Source organism: Rhipicephalus microplus, chromosome X, assembly GCF_043290135.1.
Source record: "Rhipicephalus microplus isolate Deutch F79 chromosome X, USDA_Rmic, whole genome shotgun sequence".
Classification (NCBI taxonomy): Eukaryota; Metazoa; Arthropoda; class Arachnida; order Ixodida; family Ixodidae; genus Rhipicephalus; species Rhipicephalus microplus.
Window position 1 is genome coordinate 150464580 of NC_134710.1, and position 20142 is coordinate 150484721.

Here is a 20142-nt window from a genome sequence, read left to right on the forward strand (position 1 = left end):
GTGCCATGGTGCGTCTTTTGTATATAGGTTGTAAATGTTCAGCGGTTTTCCCCCATCTCGCTGGTGTTTGGTGTAGCTATTGGCGGAAGGCATGAAGCACGGCAGTGGATGACTAATGTGATGCCCATGACTTTGGATTATTCATGCTAGGCGCTATCGCATGAATGTTTGCGCCTTCGCGAGGAAACAAGGCTACGGCTAATCAATTAATAAAATGCACAGCCGTTACCGGCATAAGATATTACAAGTATTACGCGGAGTCGTCGTTTAAAGCTGGCAACTAACCGCCTCAGGCATTTTTGAAAGCTGATGCAGAGACGTGTTAAAACCGTAGGCTCGCACTGAGGTGCCCTGCAGCACACAAATTTTAAAATGCGGATGAGCTCATTTTTATTTAACATATTAGACCCACAAGCACCTGACTGCATGATCATGGGGTTTTACAGCGTGCATGCTTCTATGGGGGATCATGCTGTATGAGTGCCATGGCTCAGGGCACTTGAAAGGTAAGTGCCGGGTCCAAAGCGCCCCATTGGTGATTGTCACGAAACACCGAACGCTCGTCGCGTACAGCTTGCTGCGGGCATGTGCTACCGATTACTTGCTCACTTATTTCATGCGCGGAAAGAACACAGTAAGCACCAATGCAGACTGCTGTGAAATAGCCATGACAAAACACCGCACCAGAGGCGCAAAAATGTCCATCTCCAAATACGATAAACGCCCTCAAAATCATACGAACGATTTGCAGCTTTTGCAAAGATTGGGTTAGTATTAGTAACGGTTGTCTAGTAAGCGAGGCATAGACACGAGCAATAAAAAAAAATCACAGCCTATCCACGGAGTGAATGATGATGAGTGGGGCGAAGCGCTGGAGGGCTTCATCGCTAAACCATGAACCATCCTCGAATATCGCCCACTACATCATCAAAGACGTGACAAACACTGTATATATTTATACAAGCAATTTTATTATTCATAAGTGGTAGCTCTACGTTGCTTCCGTTCCCTCTTCATTATAACGGCATTATGGTCGGTGAATTGATGGATTGGTGATGGGGTGTAGTGGGATGGATGTTTGCAAGGACGAAGAAGTGGGCAGTTTGCAAAAGTGGAACTATAGGCGGTCACGTATAAACATGAACATAGTGGGGCAATCTATGGTTGTTCAACGCGAATTTGGATACAAGTACACGAGCATCTAGCATTTCATATTGGTTACTTCTCAACAGTATTTGCTTTATGGTGGGTGAAGTTGTGGATCAGTGATGGGGCGTAGTGGGATGTTTGCAAGGACGTAGTAGTGGGCAGTTGGCAAAGGTGGAACTATAGGCGGTCACGTACATACATACAAGGGATGGACAGTACCACGCCTTTAGGAGCTTCGCCCCTAAAAACGCCTAGAACACTCCACAACAAAGTACAGCGCAGACAGCTTCCGGAGTTCCATGCATGGTCCCATCTGACATCATGCGACAGCAGCTGCTGCACATCAGGATAATTAACTCGAGTTCTGTTCTTTTGGTGCGAGTTGAGTATGCATGAAAAAAAGGGATATATAAGGTTCTAGATAAGGTTCTAGTTGTCTTTGCAGAAGTCATTGTTGTGTTTTCCACTTGCGGAAAAACATGACACCGCTGACGGCTTGTCTCCAGACTATCTCTTCGAGCACCGGGATGTAGTTGGTGTAATTTGTAAGACTTTGTGGGGACTGTAAAATATCATTACTTCTTTTTTTTTCCATATCTGTCAATCTTTTTAATATATAAATATTGGGGTCTAAGGATAACTGGCTCGGTCGTTTAAGTGTTTTTCATAGGACTTGGCGTTTTATAAGGGGCATAGGAAACGCGGAGAGTACTAGCTAAGGCATGTCAGTGGACTTACCTTTTATCTTCCTTTCTTATTTATCTATTTGTTTACTTATTTCCATATTTATTTATTTTTGTCCTAAGCTCTCATCGCTGCCTTCTCTGCTTCACTGTACCGTTGTCTCGTTTCGGCTCACGTGATTGCATGGTGTGGCCCCTGTATTGGCACTGTACACGCCTTAGTCCTTACTTTGTCGGCGTTTGACGTCATTTTCTATTCATTAAGGCAACGCCGGTATTCTCTGTCTTGTTGAATGCAACTCACACGGAACATTCGACAACTCTCGCTGGCGCGCTCACTGCGATGCAACTTTTTACTTCTTTTTTTTTTCCTCCCTAACCATGCTATCTTTCTTCTTCTCAGTTGTATTGCTTTCCTGGCTACGCCCCTTTTGCGAAACGTCCATTTCGAAGTGCCTCGCAACTAATGCGCCCTCCTTTTCCTGCCGGCCACACGCCTCCCTCCACAGCAGATTTCCACATCGTATTTTTTGCACGGTTCCTTTATCCCACCTCAGCTTACGTCACACAGCACGCCTGCCGCTTTAAAAACACCGGACACCTTTGACCTTGCGTTCAACACACACACACACGCACACACAAACGCGCGTTTGTTTGGAGAGAAAGCGACAGATGTTCATTTTTCCGTAAGTCAGCTAGCTGCTTCTCACACAGTGCACTTTTCGTGCTTTTGTATCCTTAAAGTGCCGACGCAACCGATGTACCATGGTTATCCCACTTCCCATTCTGCACTCTTACAGGGTGGGCACATTTGTGTGTTTTGGTGTATAGGATTTCTTCTGCACTAACTCTACACTAACTCCGCTGACAGATTCCCAGGCATCCGCGTCACGCTGACTTGGCCTGATCGCGTAATTTTCCTGCCTATATCAACCGTCTGGGCACGAGCTGCTGCCGCGTAAATCGTGGTTCCATTTCCGAGATACTGAACCTTGACGGATGAATGAGTTGGTGTGTCGAAGTTTAGCCGAGGAAGCCACTTTGCCGCCGCCACATCTGCTGGTGACCGAGTGGCACCTCTCAGTAGTCTTGTTTCAGCCAGCAGTCGGAGCCTTGACACAGCGTGCGCTGCGAACGCGCAGCAAGCAGGAGCTTTTGTTGCGGTGGCAGTCATATTAGCGCGGCTGTGCGGCCGCAGTATTCAAAGCTATTGTTGCTGGTCGACCATTAAAATACCATCATTCACCCACCACAGATCGTACGACTTGTACTATAGCAAGGTCATTTTACATTTTTGCCGAAAGCCTTGTGTTGCTTCTGTGTAAGTCACATGCTGTGTGTACTGTATTGTTAGCGCTATATCGCTTCCGTGCACTGTACTGTCACATTTTAACCTTAAAAGGCTCTGAAATCCTCGTGCTACGTCATACGAGTGTCGAAGAGCTAATAGTTATTGTTCAGCGACAGACGCTTTCCAAGGTTCTGTTGGAGCATGCGGCTTTTCCTTAGGCAGTTAAACTCTGGGCATGGACCACGAGAATGTAATAGTGTCCAACAATGCACTTCTAGTGAAAACAAAGTCAATGCTGTCTAGACGTTGCACTTGCATGAAATATTGAGTACTCCAACTTGAATATATATATAGCACCTCACTCTTCAACGTACCCGTTCGCGTTATCGCTCCCTTTGTCGCCGAAACTTATTACCTCATAGGCACTTTCTGAAGGGTGGTCGTCCTGCATATTGCGGCTGATATTGGGCAAAACTTTTTTTTCTTACCTTAGAAGTATGTGTGTTTTTTTGGAGGGGGGGAAGGGGGTCATTATATGAGTGTGGTATGTGTTAAATTTCTGTGCAGTGAACTTGCAACATAATTGAACCACACAGCAGAGTTTTGTACTATGCAATATTCATATGTGTACTCACACGTGTTGTAGTACAAGTCCAATGACACCACATCAAAACGAAACAAAAACACTGCAGCTTGCTTTCCTGATGAAGCTACACAATAAAGACAAATCCATAAACAGCCCATCATTCATCGCTAAATTATGTGCTGAAGAACAGTAACACCAGATTTCACTTTAGTAATTTGAATAGAGAACTCGCAAACTGGCGCATAGCTCCCGAAATCGCTCACCGTTGAGATTGCATGCCGTTGCGATCTATGAGGCTCTACAACATGTAAGCGCAAAGTCGACATAGACAAACTAAGTGTCATCTTAGTATATACACACCTTTCTTTATTCCATGGAGTTTACTACAATAACTATTGTAGGAAACTCTATGCTCTTTCGTATGCTTTGTAAAGGGTTTGTTGATCAAGAGGTTGATTATATGGTCGGGGTGGTCATCTTGCGCAATCCTTCCACTTCGCTTGCTAAATTGAGTCGCAGTAGTTAGGTTTGACGCAGTGTAGGTCTGATGGATGGGAAAGAAAAAAAACGTTCGATGGGGCAATAGAATCAAAATATACAGTGAAGCACATGTCATAGTAAATAGACATAGCGCATTAAGCTCGATAAAAATCTCTCACAATCCCACCCTGTTTCGATGCACAGTTTCTCCTACTGACGGGTTCTTCCTGCGGTGCTGCATCCGGCTTAATCACAGTCACGCAAGAACATTACACAGTTCGCCTCTTGCGCTTGCAACACAAAAATGTGTGTCGTCCTCTCGCTAGGCTGTATGTTGTAGCCACGAGCAGGTCGTGGTGGTAGCGCTGCTGTCGCGTGTGGAACGTGGTGCAAATAAGCATCGTACACCTACCAAAAGGCGCTTCGGAGCTTTTAGATGCGAAGCAGCGCTTTGACTAGCCTGTGTAACGCTGTCCCTCCGTCGGCACCACTGTCGCAGGTGTTGGAGTGGTGCACGCCATCCTAGCATTGTGTGGTGACGCCTATCTCCCTCGCCTGCCGCCCGCTCGCCACGTGTCCGCTCCGACCTTTGCGGGGAGCCAACGCGCGAGGCGCGAGCATCCCGATGCTCGGGTTGCCGCCGGACGCCCCCTCCTCCCATGCCAGCGACTGGTTTCACCCACCGCGAGTGAGGGCTCCTCCTAGCCCCTAGGACCGGCTCCGTGTGGCCATCTGAACGGAAGCATCATCTGCGCGGCGCGAGCTCTTCGAACTGCGCTGACTGCAGTGGGTCGTAAATGCTGTCCCACCTCTTGTGCGAGTTCCTGCTCACTGTGAAGCGTGCAAGCGGCTTGTGAAGAGGTACCAGGGAGTTTTAGTGCTGGGTACGCATTCTCTTGGGGCGTTGCGGGCTTGGGAGCGCGGGGCGTTGCGTGCCCAACCCATACCCAACGGGAATGCCGTTTAGTTGGCGCCACGGTGGCACGCACGCAAACGCAAGCCGCACGAAGTTCACATGCGCTCGCAGAGCCATAGCATCTTGTCGCGTAAATATTATTTAAGTCTTTTTATGATTTAAAATGTTAAATTAAACATACATAGTGATCAGGACACTATTTTATTGTGTACAGTAATCTAGTATACGCAAAAAAGTGAAAAATACAAGGTTATTTTAACGAAAGTGTCGACATCTTGGGACACTACGTGCAACCGCAGTCATGAACATGTTATCTTACGCGGAATGTTTTTGAGATGAAAATGAATAAAAAGGTTACTCATTTGTAATATTGTCGCTGCGCAGTTTTTGCACCAGATGCACAATGCACAATGTTTCTGCAATAACAAAGTTGTGGTTGTCTGTTTCACTATGGCCGCGCTAGATGACGCCACCTATTCAGCTGGTCGGGGCCTGGCATATGCCTTTTAGTTTCTATGTTCCAGACCCTTCTAGCTTTGGAAATCTGGCTGAAACCGTGTAATCGCTATAAGTGCTCGCACTTTGGCTTATTTTAACTCGACGGCTAAAGTATCCGCAGTGCGGATACCGTGAGTTCTTGCGAAGGTGGACCGCGCAGACGGATGGCCCCATCGCCCCAGTGATCTTGCGACGCATCTGTTTGGGGTTTCGCGCATGCGCAATACAGCCGCCCCAACGTCCTGCGTACGCAAGCCGCTTGGGTACCCAGCACTAAAACTCCCTGCGTCTCGTCGGACTGCCATGTGCGACCCTGCAGGACCTCCTACACCACACCGGCTACGAGTACCATCGCCGCTCTGCCCTTGCGGCCTTACTTGACTTTCTTGAGGACACCAGCTTGACCGAGCGACTTTTATAAGCCGCTCGCCACGGTGAAGCGTGTCCTCCTCCCATCACTCTAGTTGGCCTACTTTCTTTTCTTCACTAAGTGTATCGGTTAACGTGTCCTCACATGAGAGGCAGTTATCGTGCACTCCACACCCCATTTCCTTACCTTCCAATCTTTTTTCTCTAAAGAATACCGCCCCCTCCATCCCCTTCGCTTTACCCACTCCACCACTCGCAACGCTCGAGCCCACTCCTTACGTGAGCATCACCTCACCCGCGGTACCTCTCTCGATCTGTCGGCGAGAAGAAGCCGCGAGCCGGCGGGTGTGCGCGCCTTGAGAATCTCGCGGCGCCGACAATGGAAAGCGCCCCGCTGCTTGTCGCGCGATCGCGCCGATGGGCGGGAAGCCATCGCGGCATGCTTCCTGCTAGTGTGCGCGCACCTTTCTCGGCTGTCGCTGGCGTTGCAAGGGTTAGCGAAGCTGATCGCGTTCGCGAATGGCGACGTCAACACTGACGAGGCGTGAGCCAGGGAAGCCGAACGCAAGCGTCGGCAGTGGAAGATCGGCGACACTGACGAAGCACGAGTCAAGAACACCGATCGTGTTCGAGAATACAGACGGCGCGCGGGTAACACTGACGAGACGCGAGCCAAAAAAGCCGAGCGCAAGCGTCTTCAACGCGTCCCCTGTCTTTGCGTTTCTAACAAACGTTTACTCGAGTAAACGCTACACCGAGTTTGCTTCAAACCGTTCTTCCAGCACCCGCATCGACGCCCATTTCAACCGGGTCAACACCATGCGCAAGGCTGCTGCTTCGCATCCCATCAGGGTTCCCTTCTGGGAGATGGGGCGCAGTTTTTATTGATTATAAGGTTCCTAGCTAAAAAAGTTTTCAAGAAACTCTTTATCTAAGGGCCTTAATCGTTTTGTGGCTCAGTCTCGCCAATATCTGCCACAAGGAGGGAAGAAAACGTGGGGTGCTCTCATGTCCCCTGCCAAGTCCAGCGGGACACACAGCTTCTTCGCTCTGTGAACCTCTATCATTGCCCTACGCGGTCTGGACACATGCGTTTACGGCGTACGGTGGGCCGGGGTCCACATCTAGCGCCGATAGGAGCTCTCACCAGTGGTACCCCGTCCTTGGACTCCTGCGACCGTGTCCATCTTTCCCGTCTTTCTCCCTACTTCCGTCGTTCGCTGTCCCTGCGCCTCGCTCTGTCCTTCCTCTCTATCTCTCTACCTTTTAATCATATACTTTTAAACCCTTCTCTACCCCCATCCCTCTTCAGCTACTGTTGAGGTGTCGTCCCCCTGAGAGAGAGTTACGGGGCTCACTTTTCTCTTTTTTTTCTCATTTAAAATCACTTCCCCCCCCCCCCCCCCCGGGTTCTTCAAGGGGTGTAAACTCGATCGCCCAATAAAGCTTTTCCCCCTTCCACTTCCCGTCTGGAGAACACATTTCAAAACGATTGATTGATAGATTGATTGATATGTGGGGTCCCAAAACCACCATATGATTATGAGAGACGCCGTAGTGGAGGGACCCGGAAATTTCGACCACCTGGGGTTCTTTAACGTGCACCCAAATCTGAGCACACGAGCCTACAACATTTCCGCCTCCATCGGAAATGCAGCCGCCGCAGCCGGGATACGAACCCGCGACCTGCGGGTCTGCAGCCGAGTACCTTAGCCACTAGACCACCACGGCGGGGGCATCTCAAAACGAAACGCGCGCTCCCGAGCTACCGTATTCGGCCATCGTCTACCATATCGTGGACTGACTAGGTGAGACACTCGTGAGTCGCGTTTGCATCTAGTCCGATGGTGGCTCTGTCTTGCTTATTCAGTTGGCTAGGCTATGCGTTCTGGCGCAGCTGTCGCATGCGGAACACTCTATATACTGCACGGTGTCAACAGCACCGAACATTGAAGTTTTAGACATGTGACAGCAGTGATAGAACACAAAGCGTAGGGGACGGAAGAACACAGATTTGTAGTCGTTGTAGTACCCTAGCAAAGCTGACTCATATATTCGCGAGGGTATCGGCCACCCAGTAGTTTTTAAAATTATTTTATTTATCCGCACCGTCGGCACATATACCAAAACAGAATGTGCTGTATCGTTATAACGTAAATGCATGAACAAAGATCGAAGAAGCTATACTATACTTTAAATGATGCATAAAAGGAAGGATGGACTGTTATGCAAATGAATATATGGTGAAATAATAAATCAAATGGAAACAATTAAAATATTTATTAGGTGGAGACGTGTGCGTCTTATTTTCTTCGTATCTCTTGCGACCGATGCTGGTGGTACTACAAGGCGTTGGTATTCTGCACACTGCCAAATTTCGCCATGTTGACGAATTCCGCCACTAGTCAACTTTGGTTGGCCCAGAGTGCATCTATGACTTCTCTGATCGGTTAAAGTCCCGCCATTGCGAAATTTCACATAATGAAGATATTCGGCAGTGTATGTAAGGGCACCCTGGGCCGTTAGCAGAGAGTGAAGTCAGGTCAGGGTGTGGTGCCTTTCTGCGCCCGCCCCCACCCCTTGGTGGCAGTTTTGAGCCAGTGTTTTCCTTGGAATTCTTGTAAAATATTTATTGCGTTATCTTGAACATTTAGATATGTCAGATTTTTATGCGACCAACAACCCGATTCTTGACCTATAGTTTTTGTGCCATAATGAAGAGCTCATCCTCGGAAATTTGTTCTGTGAACTATGAGTCTAATAATGGTTACGCCCAGAAGCGTGTGAAAATTTGGTATGCAGAATATTTTCCATATGGATACATAAAAGAAAAGAAAAAGGAAGGCCCGACAATTGGTATACGTAAGAACTACGAATATCAAGTGTTATGTTTTTTCTGCACTGCAAGCGCCATGTTTAATTTCGGAAGCCAAACGCGTGATGTCCGCCGAGTTTCACACCAAACAAAAGTAAAACGAAGTGTGACTGTCAGAGGTGCAGCTATTTTCTTACAACTTTTCGTATATTTCGCCCTTTCAGCTGCTCTTGAAAACAAAATAAACGATAATTTCTGCTAGTCAGGGATGATATACAGCCCTTTCTCATATTTTTTTCGATGTCGTAAGTTATGCCTCAAACACATCACTGTTATGCGGCGGGATTGCGAGCTTGTGCATCTGCTGAAGCCTGAGGCGCCACACTTCGCCGTATAACGAGCAGCTCTAAATTATCCACCATTGAGAAGGCTCTTTGTTCGGCTTAAGGAAGACGTTATACGATTGCCTTAGGTTCCCTTCATCGAGCGCTGTTAGTCCTAAAGTCGGACATGCATTCGAGTGAAGATAAACTGGAGCGTCTGTCGAGCCCACTGCTGGCATGTTTACTGCAGCCCTATAGCGCCCTGCGCAGGGCTGGAGGCAGCGTCAGAGAATGTAACCATGGCGCCCGCTTTCGCAGTGTATCGTCGTACGATGGTCCATACATGAGCCAATACCCGTCGCCACCGGCGGCACCTCCGCCTCAAGGTGCCCTGATGGGCCCTCCCAGCATGCTGCGTGGGCCAGCGCCCAGGGCGGGGTCTGCTGGTAGTGGATCACCTCCTGGCTCGAATCACACTTCGCCGGGTCAGGAGACCACCAGTGAGGATAGTGATGACAGCACGCCTCTGTCCCAGGTGCGTAATTGTTTTAATGGTCGATGCTCGCTTATATGTCGGCCCACGGACGGGCATACATGACATGGAGCGAGTTACATAAAAAAACAGTCAAAAGGGAGCAGCCGTTTTGATAGCGTCTATATCTTGTATTTTAGATATTGTTCTGTTTCTCTTTTGTTTTTTAAATTATTACTGTCCTCTCTGTAGTTTTGCACTGAAAGCCTCGCATGCAGTTCGTGGAGCCAGCCAGCTGTCTGGAGGGCGCAGCAGCGCTTCGCGCTTTATTTTGTTTTCTTTTTTTTGCCCCCTGATGTAATAAATATCGTGTGAGCTGTTTTTGTGTAACAGACACCTCCGTGTTATTTTTACTGGAGATGTTAATTAAAATTTCTTGTTTATTTTCCTACCATACTCGCATTTTTCTGCATGTGTTGAACATTGAAGATGAGCCTCTTACTTTAATTGATGCACACTTTTTCTAACATCATTTTGTGGTCATTGGCATTCACAAATGGAGGTAGGGCTCTGTGCCGTCCTGTGCATAGCACGTGCATTGCTGCTAAAACGGCACTTTCTCGCTCACTGCGGTGATGCGCCAGGTATTTACGGGACTGACAGCTGTACAATCGAACGTGTTGCTAGCTGGGCATCAAATAAGTCATGTTTTGTGCTATCCATGGATTTCGACGAACGTTCTATTGAGGAAGCATTCATTCAGCTGCTGCGAAGATTACTAGGAGGAGCAAATCATTTTCTCCCCTTTTGACCTAACATTGCGCGGTTGCTGTGCCCTCCTTTGTACTCTGCTGTCGGCAGCTGAGGCAGCGACTATTGACAGAGTGGCCATAATCTGCATCGGCAGCTCTTCAAATCATTTAAAGGCCCGGATGCTGCACGACTCCATCTCACGGGACAGGTGGCTTCAGGCATGCGGCATGAAGGCACTGCACCGCTATTGCGAGATTGCTTTGGTTGTTCAAGCCTTGTTTTCGCAGCGGAAGCGTATAAGCGTACATTTTTTTTTGTTCGTTTTATTTTATTGTTTATCTTTGCGCCTGGAGGTGTTTCATCAACATAAGAGCTCATCATTAAATTCAATTATGGAGCGGTCCGTGTATGTACTGTCTATAAACGTATGTCTTGTTTCGTTACTGTGCGCTCAAAATGGGCCCTCTTCTGTGCGCAGTTGGTCGGGGGCGTGAAACGGCCCTCTCCCGAGCCGCTCATGGACAACGGAGGCAAGACAGCCAAGAAGGCCAAGATGCCAAAAAAGAAGAAGAAGAGGGATCCCAACGAACCCCAAAAGTTGGTGTCCCCTACAACGCATCCTGCTCCCATTGGGCCAAGGGCCGGCCACTTAGGCAGAACGCGTTGCCCCGCCTGACAGCCTTCTTTTGTTGGCTAATATAGCTTTGCAGTTTAGCGCTGATTTGCAGAAATAATATGCCTTATGGCTACTGTTAATTTTTTCCCCGTGGCCGCATGTTATGTATGTGCGACCCAGGCTAATTTTAAACCACGCGCGGTTCACGCACAAGCCTTGGTATGTAGAGGGGGCATTTCTCCGGCGTAGATACGTGTCGCCTATAGGCAGACAGAAATTAGGTGCCTTTTTTTTCTTCCTTACAACCACTACCACCACCACGAGAGATCGTGGGAACCTTACCGTTGCGACGACGCTGCGCGGCAGCTCGCTTATAACCCTTGCGCCAAATGGCAGAGCTGTCGCTGCAGGAGTCGTAACGCCAGCTGTGGGCGTGGTGAGCACGGATGAAAGAAATAATGACGAGAGAGCATTCGTTACATAACACTATTGGAAACCGAAAAAGTTGCCTCGACGTGATGTGCTGGGCCAGGTTTTGTACTGCTGTTGAAAAGATATATATATAATATACCGGCTGGGTGTGGCTGCCGGCTCATACTCTGTCACGAGGACAATGAACGTGTACGTTAAAATGGGTGACTGAAGTCACACATGTACATCGGAGAGAGAGCACGCATGGAGCAGTTGGTAAAGTACCTGCTGCAATTAAATAGACTAGAAACGAATCACTATGTCCGGGAAGCGCAAAGTTGAATGTAGGACCGATCTTTTCAGAGGGAAGGGGCGGCAGGGCTTGCTTCGCAGAAAGTTCACTTTCACCTGTGTCGCATGGGCCCTTTTGAAAAACCATCCAGTGAACTCTGTCGACTCGGTGGCCTTGTCGCGCAGCTACACGGCAGTTTTGAACGGCCGTTGAGTGGTTCAGGCTTATAACGTAAATATTGTGCGGCGCTACAGGTCCTTATTTTCGTAGTCATGCAACCAAAAGTTAAATATTTCAAGTTTTCTTGAATACCCAAGGATGTCTGTTGATGTTTAAATATTTCAATAAATTGTTCGTAATTATGAACCTATATTTAGCTTTTAAGTTGTTTAGCTACGAAACTGTGGCAGCAAACCAGCATGCTGAAGAGAAGCATGTAACTGCTGTCGAGAGTGTGTTCTGGTCGCACATTTCAAGTGCCAAAAATACTCGGTTAAATAATTCACAACGCTCACATATGCTGCTAAGGCGTACTTTTTTAGATTCCTTTTTTTTAAAAATCGTGTGTACCAGCGCATTGTGGAGCGCACTGTGAACAAGAGGGCATGCTCGCACTCTTTTCGCTACCGTTGCTCAGGGGCCGCTCCGGGGCCATCGAGGTATCAAGAATGTGGTGGGGTGCCCCGTTGAGTCGATAGACTATTGACTTAGTGGGCTTCGAAACCGCCCGTGTGGCAACTCGTGCTTGATTGACAGTTCAGTCAATAGGCCATCGGTTCGATAGCCTTCCAAATGCCAGTGTAAAACGCTTGTTACAAATGTTGGCTGCGCGTCGCAATGCACCCGCATAGGTTATTTCCCACTTCCTCTGTGGTGAGCTTTAGCACTGCTTTAGAAATGCAGGCAATAGGCAAGAGATTCAAAGCATGCTATGGCTCTTGTGGACCTTGGAGGTTACTCACACAAATAGAATTGCTCATGGGTATGTTAATTCTAGGTTCTCTATCCCGATTCATCAATAAAATTGGTCCCAAACAGCGTTTCTTCATTAATTTATGCGGACAGCAGGGGCGTCAGAGTGCGAGCTGACAGCGACTTGTGTTTTCTGCAGGCCAGTATCGGCGTATGCCCTGTTCTTCCGGGACACCCAAGCGGCCATCAAGGGTCAGAATCCCAATGCCAGTTTTGGCGAAGTCTCCAAAATAGTGGCATCCATGTGGGACGGCCTCGAGGCAGACCACAAGAACGTATACAAGAAGAAGACCGAAGCTGCCAAAAAGGAATACTTGAAGGCCCTGGCTGCCTACCGGGCGAGCCTTGTCTCTAAGGTATGAGGTCATTCCTTTGGCGTTTGTCACATGCCCTCTTAATGCTTTAGTGGCCCCTAACTTCTAAAAAAAAAAAACTGCGTCCCATGAGGTGCGACATGAAACGCGAATACCGCTCCTACGGCTTTCGCTGTCACTGTGCTGCGCGCTCCGCGAAGGATCGGAACGGGGCCTGCATTTACAAATGAATGTAGGCCCTGTTGTTCACAAATATTCTGTGCTGGCTCACGTGCTACCCGTGCTACCCGTGCTTCGACGTGCTACCCGCACAGCTGCAACACACGTGCTGTGACCCCTGGGGCACGCAAGCGGGGGACTAATAAGCCAATTGGTGACGCTCTTTCATCTCCAGCTTAGGTGCGGCAGGTGTGCTCGCACGTGCGTTGCGTCTGTGCGGCTAGCGCATGGAATGGCCGATAGAAAGAAATTTATAGCACAATCTCAAGTCTCTGGTGTGGCCGCTGTTGCAATGGTAGCTTCTCGTATAGCATATATCTCTATGCCCTTGCATGAAATAGCTCTGGCGATGAATTGGTGCTGCCGAGAGGCATTAGTTATTGAGTTGTGGCCCATCTCTTTGTTCATATCGTCCGTCAGCAGTTGTTTTCAGAATTATATGTTTATTGCACACATTATTGCAACTGTTCCTTAGGCCTACAACCATATTTGATCTACTATTGGTAATTCACCATTTCATTGAAGTTTGATAACTCACTCAGCACTCTATAGCCAGACCTGGCCCTTGCTGTACTAAAATCTGCAAATTATAATGATCAGCAGCGATTTGACATGCATTAACATCACACTTGTTGCTAAAGTGTCACTTTGTTAATTCAGGGTGGGAATTTATGTATTGGTGGTGGTTATAACATGGCTGCTGCGGCTGAATTATTCAGGTGGCATACATATAAATGCACTAAAGTGCTCCTTTATGACTTGTAAACTTGCTACATAGAAATGGCAAGAAGACAGATTGAATAATTTGTGGCAGGCCGCCGCTGACCATTCGGACACGCTGTACGCGAGTGGGCCAGTCAGTTCGTCAAGTGCCGTGCCCTCACCACCCCAGGGGAGCCTGTCACCCCTGCAGAAGAAGAGCCCATTGCTGACCTCGCTCATGGAAGGGGGCTCCCCACATAATCAGTACATGGCCATGAGCCCACCCCAGGGCATGCTTAATGCACAGCAGCAGGTATGGCCCAACATGGTAAGCACTCATTTTCTGAATGAAACTCTTCCTTGTGAAATGGCGCTGTGGCTCAGTGCTTTTCCAGTTGAGGGCTTCTGCACTGTAACTGATTAACAGTCCTTAAACCTTCACTTTTAGCTTTTCATATGTGTAGTCTTTTCTCTAAGTGCATTAATTGTAGATTCTACTGCATGGTATTATTAAAGTTCGGTCATGATATTTCATTACTCCTTCTTTCCTTCCCTTTTTTTTTTAACATATGCCGCTCTTCATATAGGCCCTTTAGTCCAGAGAATCGTTCCTCTATTTATAAGCCATCTTTTTTTTTTTCTTTTTCCGTAGTATATACTTTTATTTTTCTCTCTGAAGAATGCAACAGTATATACCACAAAACAAAAGCAGTGATATTTATCAGTTGTAATTGTAGAAAGACTTTCCTGAATCGACTGCTATTGCTGACTGGGCATGCTGGTTATGTGTTTTTCTCTCAAGCACCCGATGGCACAGAGTCCCTCCATGATGCCGCAGCAGCCACTTCAGCAGACCATGATGCAACAGCATTCTCCACCCCAGCAGATGATGATGGCTTCTGCCCCAGTGGTCGCTCCATCCTACACTGCTGACCTGATGTCAGCGGTGAGTATACTTCAGATGTTGATATGCAACCCAAGGCTCTATGGCTGCAACTGCGTGCCACCCTATGAAGGCTTGTTTGTTTGTGAGCCGTTCTGCTTGCATGTGTGTTGCTCTTGAACTTCATAGTCGTGGATTTTCATTTCTCGTGGCCTCTTTTGGTTTTTGTTCAACTTTCTGTTGTGATCTTGGCTATGTTCCCTCTTTTTATGTTCATGAGCTTGTGTATGCTTCTGGTCTCTGTAAAAATTTGTTTGAAAATTAGTTACGCAATAGCTTTATTGAAGGTAATGGCTAGACCAGATTAAGACTTAGAAATTGGGACTCTTGCATTGGAACGTGCTCAAATACATATACACCCACATTTTCTCATGTTGCAGTAAGATAAAACCCTGTTCATGTGGTGATCGTGCAGTGCAGACTAATGCCAGCTTTTTATTGGCCCTCATTAGGAGTGATAGGTGTGTACCGTTTAACTTAATGTCTTCTTATCAAAAGGCATCCGCAAATTATGCTTAAAATGACGATTAAAATGCAATCAGCTTTTAGTGTTTGTTGGCAGGCTGCTATACCAAAACAGTGGCCACTGCCTCTCTTATAATTGACTGCATAATATGTTGGTTCTTACGGTGAAAAATGAAAAGGACATTTGCTTATCGACACAGTTTCAAGCCTACGTGCGAAATCTGCTTTGGAATACTAAAAATGGTGGCTTGTATTCATGAAGAACAATTTTGTTTTGTATGCTTGCATTTTTTGTGGTTAAATATAAACGAAAACAGCATGCTTCTTGGTTCCTGCTACCTGGGTGCCTGATGCATGTGTGCGTGCACGGGTGGGAGGAGGCGTGGCGCCGCTAGCCGCCCCTCATCACGCTGACGCGTTGAGTGGAGCTGCTGCGGCGTGGACGGCTGGAAACCCCCGAGGCGCGTGTAGTCGTTGTGGCACGCCTTTTGAGGGGTGTTGCGCCGGTTGAAATCTGCAGCCTCCACCCTCGCTGTCCAGCCCAGCTTCCAGTGGTGGGGGCATGATGGACCAGCAGGGGCCTATGCCTGGAGGAGCCTCCCACCAGCGATGCATCCGCAACGGCTGCCCCAACCCAGCCATTGAGTCGCACGACTGGGACCGAGAGTACTGCAGCAGCGAGTGTGTCGTCTCACACTGCAGGTGAGCATTCTTTTTGGAAACTGTAGTCTCGTGTCTGCACCTCTGCATTTATTGAAATTACCTGTAAGCAACAATGGGAAGCAGTTGATATGAAAAAACAGCTACATAACATGTGTATAAAGCGTCTATCATAAGCAAACAGCTAAACCAAAATGCTGATCATCAGCACAATGAACACACAGAGGCACGCATACGGTAGCAAGAATAGTATGAGCTATGCTTAGGTATGCTGTTAGCTGTAGCTTTAATGTGAAATTACTCACCATTTCATTAAAGTTGAAATAATTTCACTTAGCTTGGTTGTAATGTGTAATTTAAACCACATTATTTTGAACAAGCTTTAGTAATGGGTGCATGTTTAAACAGGCTTTACGAATTGTTGCATGGTCCAGTCAAGGGTGATCGTAAGTTTGATTGTTCTGGGCTGATCATTTACTTGGTAGGCCACATTGACTCTAAAAGCTTCTATACCTGCCCTTTCAACTGCCCCATTTGGCTAATGAGTGCTAGACTGCCAGTTTAAAAGCCTTCTGTGTGCAGCCAGTGCAAGTAGTTTACATGTAAGGTATGCAGGGGTACTCTACTATAAAGTATACAAATTTGCAGTGGGTACATAGGCAGTGATCCATGCAGTGTAGTTCTTATTTGGAGGGTCTTCTCCATGAAGTAGCCATGAGAAGTAAATATTAACACACAGAGTATTTGGTTTGTTGAATATAAGCTCTTTTCAAATCATCATTGGTGGAAGGAAAAGGCTGCCTTGCAACGCACATACTAAGTAATAAGTCGATCAGTGTTTTGCATTGTGTAAGCAATTGTTTCTCCTGTTCCAGGGATGTCTTCACAGCCTGGGTAGCACAACGGCAGGTTGCCAATACCAACACTTTTGTCAAGTAAACTGGGCTCATGGCACGGATCCAGACTATTCTGCTTGACAGCCTCCTATTTTTTTAAGAGAGAGATGAAGGGTCACTCTTACCCCAGGTCTTGACATCTGGTATCCTGATTTTTTTTTTTTTTTTTTTGTAACAGTTGCCTCACCTTTAGCCAGCACTTTCTTTTTTTGTGTGTGCTGCTGCTCGTTTTGTGTTTTGTTTTGCTTTGTTGCGATCTGGCCACTGGGAAAGGCTGATACACTAGTGTGTGGTTTCCTGTGTATAAACATTTGATAGTTCTACGTCTATATAGAGTGGTCTCCTAGTAAATGCATTCCACACTGCCGCTACATTGCGCTGCTGACTGGAGGGAAAGGTCTCCGTTCAGCTGTTATGCTCCCCTCGACCAACACACAGCTTGGTGATGGCGCGGTGGCAAGCAGCAAGCGAGACTGCCATCCCAGTGCTTTGAAGACTGTGGACAGAGAAGTGTGCTTCGTTCTAGCATTAGCCAGCAGCCTGGGTGCCTGTGTGACAGTGCTCCCATGCAGAGCTGCAGGGAGAAGAGCAAGACAGAGCTGTGCTGCATGAACTAGCATTGGAAGCGGCAATTGGAAGTGCGTGGAGAGACACTTGCATCATCGCTGTTATCTGCTCATACTCGTGTGCAAAGGCCCGTATTATCCTGCTGTAACTGCTGCTACCTGTATAAGGCTGCTGACACCTGTCTGCTTCCTCCTTGTGCTGCCTACCTTCATTTCTGCCCTAGCTTCTGCATTGTTTCTTGTTTGATGAAGTTGTTGTTTTATGAAATCCCATTTTCTGTGTTCAGACTAATAAAAAAAGCCTGTTGTTGAATATTCTGTGTGGAAGGTAAAGATATGCCTGCCTGTGTAGTCCCCCGTTCCCCCGCTCTAGTGAGTTGTGTGTCACATTTAATGCTGCAATGTCTAGATTCAGCCAAAGCTCTCGGCAACAAACCTGTTGGTCACGAACACACTGCACATTGCGTTTGTTTTAACGCAATTGTGTGCATACCTTGCTTAAATGCTGTGTCTAGGCTTTGTTATATTTAGTGCAAGGTGTGATCCTGGAACTTGTGCAGTACTGCTCTGGGTTGAAGGGAACTACTGCTTGGCATTACTTCTGCATCTTGTTCTGCTTGGTTCTTTCACTCTTTTTTGTTGGTGCCACCAAGCAGGTCATTTGGTTGCTAATTTGGCAGCCACTGCTCTTTCGAATGTGGTTGCTCATCCTGCAATTTTCGTTTTGCTTTAAGGGCTGTCCCCCATTTCTCTCTTGTCTTTTTGGGAACATCCTGTAAAATATGATGTACATAACAGGCACATCAATCTGTTACAAAAATCTTATGTGAAGATATGTGGAATAGTGACTAGCATTTAATTTTGTATATGAACTGTACATGCTTAAGTACATGGAAATGTTTTATGGTGTGAAGTCTTGCTCGAGCAACTTGGAAGAGGCTATCAAGCAGGTGTCCGCAATGTGTTTGATGCGACTTGGTGTTAATGCAGTATCAGGGTTTTGGAGGAAACAAGGAAAAACAAAGTATTTGATTTCCTTCTTTGAGGCTTGTTGCTTGTGCCGATCAATACTGTGATCAAGTCTGCTGATGCTGGCATGCAAACTTTCATGCAAGAAACGGCAAAAATATGAAATGATTAGCAGCAGTGGGTTTATATGGCATTGCATGCAGACCACAAAATAAAAGTTTGACAGATTCACACTTTAGCTAACAAAGCAAAAAGTTGCATCATGCATTGAGAGTATTAGTGTTAAGAGTGAGAGCAGTGTTCCATGATTACAAATGTCAGTTCTTGTACTGTTTTATTTAATCTAAATAAAGACATACTGGAACTCTACAAGTGCGTCTTTACGTACCAACTTTTTCACTTTTACTTTTGGCTATAACTTATCGATTCTGTTACAGTGGTACCTTGTTTATCTACGTGTGGTGGCTTATCTTTGATAACTTTGTGCATGAGCATTATGCGTGGAGTGGTGACGTGGTGTCAGCAGGCTGACAAGCTTTATTATTTATGTCAGCAGGCCGACATGAATAATAAAAGATGAATCCCAATCAACTCTACCAACTTGAAGTGTTGTGGTTGACATAAAATTAAATGAAAACAAAATTTTGCAAGATAACTTTTGATAAATTAATTGTTAATGTTTCAAAGCTGAACTAAGTTGACAAGACGAGTTTGTTAGAAAGTTGGTTGTGACACCTGCCATGATTCTGCCAAAAAACTCTCCAAGTGAGTGCCACTTCGTGTTTACAAAAGTTGTGCAAGGGAAAACAGTATCTATTGGAATAAGCTAGCAGTAGTGCTCTTTGTGCATTAACTAGCATGTGGTTTAAATAAATTAAATTAGATTAAAGAAATATTAGGGCAGTTTAATGTGGTGTCACATTGCTGTTTGTTTGTGTATTGTCTTGTATATGGTTCCCGACGTGTTCTTTAGAGAAACAATGATTTAAAAGCTTGTAAAATGTCTAAGGCATACCTGCTCATAAAAGTGGGAGACAATGGAATATGTGAGGCATGAGTCTCATGCTTCATAGCAAAATTTGAATGAATTTCTTAGATGTATGTATTGATTAGTAAGCAGTCTTGGTGTTTGCTGGTCCTTTTTCTTCAGTAGCAAATATCATCAGGGCTTTGTTGCACATGCTTTATTTTTCTCATGTAAGAACACTTGCATTGTGTTACACTTAATGAGCTTTTCGTTTCTTTTGTGCTGTAGATATATTAGCTTTTGTCAGCACTAGGCAATTGAAGTTTGCTAGGAAGTTCTAAGTGCAAGAGTAGTCGTAGACTGAGCTATTCACATAGAAGTGTTGGTCAAGTGGTTAGTGTCGCTAGGCACGCTCCCATTTTTCTTATGGGGAGAAAGGTACGCCACCTGGCAATTAGAGTTGTACATATTTGTATCACAAAAAGGTGGCCTTTCCTTTATGATGACTAGAGTCTGGATACATTCATATATGAGCACAAATCAGAGTTTAAGAAGGGCTTTTATAGTATATTATAGTGCTCATAAAAGCCTTTTTTCAGCCTTCGTGCCTACCCAGAATACAGGTCGACCCCCCCCCCCCCCCCCCGAACTTTAAATCTCTGAGAATGGCTAAGTATCACCGCATCTTTACCTTAATAAATACGCGACACAACCAGCTGCACTGTGGTGACGTTTCTTTTTTATTTTGACACTAATCCTATGTAGCTAAAGGGCAGAAAACCACAAAATTCTGTCATTTTGACTCGTCCGCACTT

The 20142-nt window shown here is 46.4% G+C and overlaps 1 protein-coding gene across 16 annotated transcripts in view; it reads left to right on the top strand.

Moving 5' to 3' along the window:
• The window catches only part of LOC119177026 (TOX high mobility group box family member 3), a 564847-nt gene extending 546115 nt beyond the window's left edge, over window positions 1–18732 (top strand). For 12 of the 16 annotated variants that reach the window (XM_075877993.1, XM_075877987.1, XM_037428377.2 and 9 more), the window contains 7 exons: window positions 9429–9645; window positions 10814–10932; window positions 12766–12982; window positions 13974–14189; window positions 14664–14807; window positions 15790–15971; window positions 16805–18732. In XM_075877993.1, the coding sequence (XP_075734108.1) occupies window positions 9429–9645; window positions 10814–10932; window positions 12766–12982; window positions 13974–14189; window positions 14664–14807; window positions 15790–15971; window positions 16805–16868 (1159 nt within the window). In that variant the 3' untranslated portion in view covers window positions 16869–18732. The remainder of the gene's footprint in view (window positions 1–9428; window positions 9646–10813; window positions 10933–12765; window positions 12983–13973; window positions 14190–14663; window positions 14808–15789; window positions 15972–16804) is intronic. The other 4 variants (XM_075877997.1, XM_075877989.1, XR_012887049.1 and 1 more) reach the window with 3 other exon arrangements.
• Window positions 18733–20142: the final 1410 nt, after the last annotated feature.